We start from the raw sequence: 2,574 nt of genomic DNA, 5'->3' as shown, positions 1-2,574 counted from the left end.
AACCAAATTGTTAGATTGATATTGTTTTAATGATTTTTATGTACAACTTTGGTTAAATATTAATCTCTCCGAGCTTAATCAAAAGAACCTCAATGATATGTTCTTTTTGTTTGTAGGACATATACCATGTTAATACCAAATTAGAGTAAAATGTTAACCTTAAAACAAAAGTAAACATACATATACAATGATAAATATGAATAAAAAAATTGACTAAAATTTAATCAACTTCCCGTGCACTACAAGCTAGACACATATGAACACAAATACCAAACAAAAATCAAAGTCTTTATAACAAATTATTACTCTCTAACTACCCTCCCAACCTCTCTTACCATATTCACCTATATATTACATACTTTATGTAACAAAAAACATTCTCCAAAATCAGTGTTTCCATTACAAGCAAAGCAACACACCCTCTTTTCATTCATATTATCTTAAACCCTTCCCAAATACACACACAACAAAATTCACCACTATGACAAAAAATTGTGACTACCACGAAGACGAACACCGCCAACTCATCCGGCGCATATTTGCCGGAATCCTTAGCTTCATAATCCTCATACTTCTTATAGTCTTCTTAGTATGGATCATCCTCCGACCAACCAAACCCCGGTTCATCCTCCAAGATGCAACCGTTTTCGCCTTCAACCTCTCCTCCACTGGCGAAACACCTTCTTCCACCATGCCTACACCAAACACCCTAACCCTCACAATTCAAGTCACTCTTTCATCCTTCAATCCAAACTCGAAAATTGGTATTTATTATCACAAACTTGACGCATACGCTTCCTATAGAGGACAACAAATCTCTTTAGCCACTGAACTACCACAAACTTATCAAGGACACCGCGATGTCGCAGTTTGGTCTCCTATACTCTATGGTGTGGCTGTTCCTGTTTCGCCTTACTTGTCGGAGATTCTCCGGCAAGATCAAACTTCAGGTGGAGTGATGGTCAACATTAAAGTCAACGGGAGAGTTAAGTGGAAAGTTGGGACTTGGGTTTCTGGAAGGTACCATATTGATGTCAACTGTCCGGCGTTTATCAGGGTGGCCGGCAATAAGGGTGACGACGGTTTCGGAGTTTCTGGTCCGGCGGTGAAGTTTCAGTTTTTGCAAAGTTGTGTTGTTGATGTTTAAGTAATTAATGTTTAAGCAAAGTAATTTGCTTTCATTATTGCTACTAGTGTTCTTCTAATTACTCTTGATTCTCAACTAGCCTTTTCTAAAAATGTTCTTTTTTTCCACTTTCTTTTTAATTATTACTTTTTGAAAAGTAATAGGATAAAGTTTCATTCAGCCTTTTAGTATGGAAAAAAAGTTACATGAATAATAACTTTTGTTCTGGTTGATTACTCATGAAGAAAATGTCCTATGCTTAATTATTTGATTTGCTTCTTGAGGAATGAGAAGTAGGATTAAAGTGAAATTCTAAGAAAGTGTCTCATTGGGACTCTTCTTTTTAGTATATTGAGACCTTGTTCTATTTATAATTTGTGGATTAAATGAATTGTATGATTGTACCAATGTTCATACGTAGTATTGTTTTAACATTACACAAAAAGTTTAATAGAAAATTTGATTGATGATTTAAGGAACATCGAATGATTACTAATTAGAACGTTCAAAGTTCAAACTCCAGAAACAAACATTCCACCAACATGGAATTTAGCACAAAGTTGTAGTGTTAGACCCCGCATGTTCACAACTATACCAGTGTGTGTTTTCGAACACACTAAAATGGATCTCTCAAACTAAAATATTAGATTCAAGTGGTTAATGAGTTTTTTTTAGAACGAATCATTCAGAAGAACTCAAGTTCGTTTCCTTCTGGTAACCATTTTTGGCTAGAAGGGTTAAAAAAAAAAACTTCCAATGGAGGTAAATGCAGCAAAGCTTAGGCCATGCATCCACGTTGGATTGTACCTCATATCCATGGGAGAGTATCAATTTGGTTTATGGGTTCCTCATATCAGTACCTCTCTAGGTACCTTGTCACTCAAGTAAAATGAGGTTTATTTAGTATTAGTGTGTTATCATTTGATGCAAATTTAAAGTTATTGGTAGCGTCCATTTAATAAATTTATTGTATGAGTTGGAGTCTTAAAGTGATTGTGTATTTTTAAAGTAATGAAATTGAAAAGGTAAAAGTAAATAGATATATAATGTGTGAAGTAAGATATATAGTTAAATTTTCATCTACCTTTACCAAATCTTCTCCCACACAAATAAATCTAAGCCTCCATTTCTACTCCCCAACCCAATTATTATCCACCCACTTGTCCATTCCACCTATCGTTAACAATTTACTTTCAGTTACTTGGCAAAATAATTAAAATAATAAATTCAGATGAGCTGAACCCATCTACTTGTCTCCTTTGCAGCAAACAAATTCTTGGAACAACATACTAATATTATTAGAATTTGGGAGCTTTAAAACAGCCCTCACGTGGCATCAACAATAACGGATGAGTCAAATATGAAATATCTTCACAAGAAACAACAAATAGATTTAGGATAAGCTCTGATATCATATTAGAATTTGGAAGACATATACTCGACCACTA

At 34.4% G+C, this 2,574-nt stretch overlaps 1 protein-coding gene across 1 annotated transcript; it reads left to right on the top strand.

The window, feature by feature from the left end:
- The first annotated feature begins 343 nt into the window (after positions 1-343).
- Positions 344-1,534, top strand: LOC123897659 (NDR1/HIN1-like protein 1). Its single transcript, XM_045948377.1, has one exon. It carries the CDS (start codon positions 482-484, stop codon positions 1,145-1,147), a length of 666 nt encoding a protein of 221 aa, XP_045804333.1. The 5' UTR covers positions 344-481; the 3' UTR covers positions 1,148-1,534.
- Positions 1,535-2,574: the final 1,040 nt, after the last annotated feature.

Source organism: Trifolium pratense, linkage group LG7, assembly GCF_020283565.1.
Source record: "Trifolium pratense cultivar HEN17-A07 linkage group LG7, ARS_RC_1.1, whole genome shotgun sequence".
NCBI classification, from domain to species: domain Eukaryota; kingdom Viridiplantae; phylum Streptophyta; class Magnoliopsida; order Fabales; family Fabaceae; genus Trifolium; species Trifolium pratense.
This window is presented reverse-complemented; position numbering and strand designations above follow the sequence as displayed.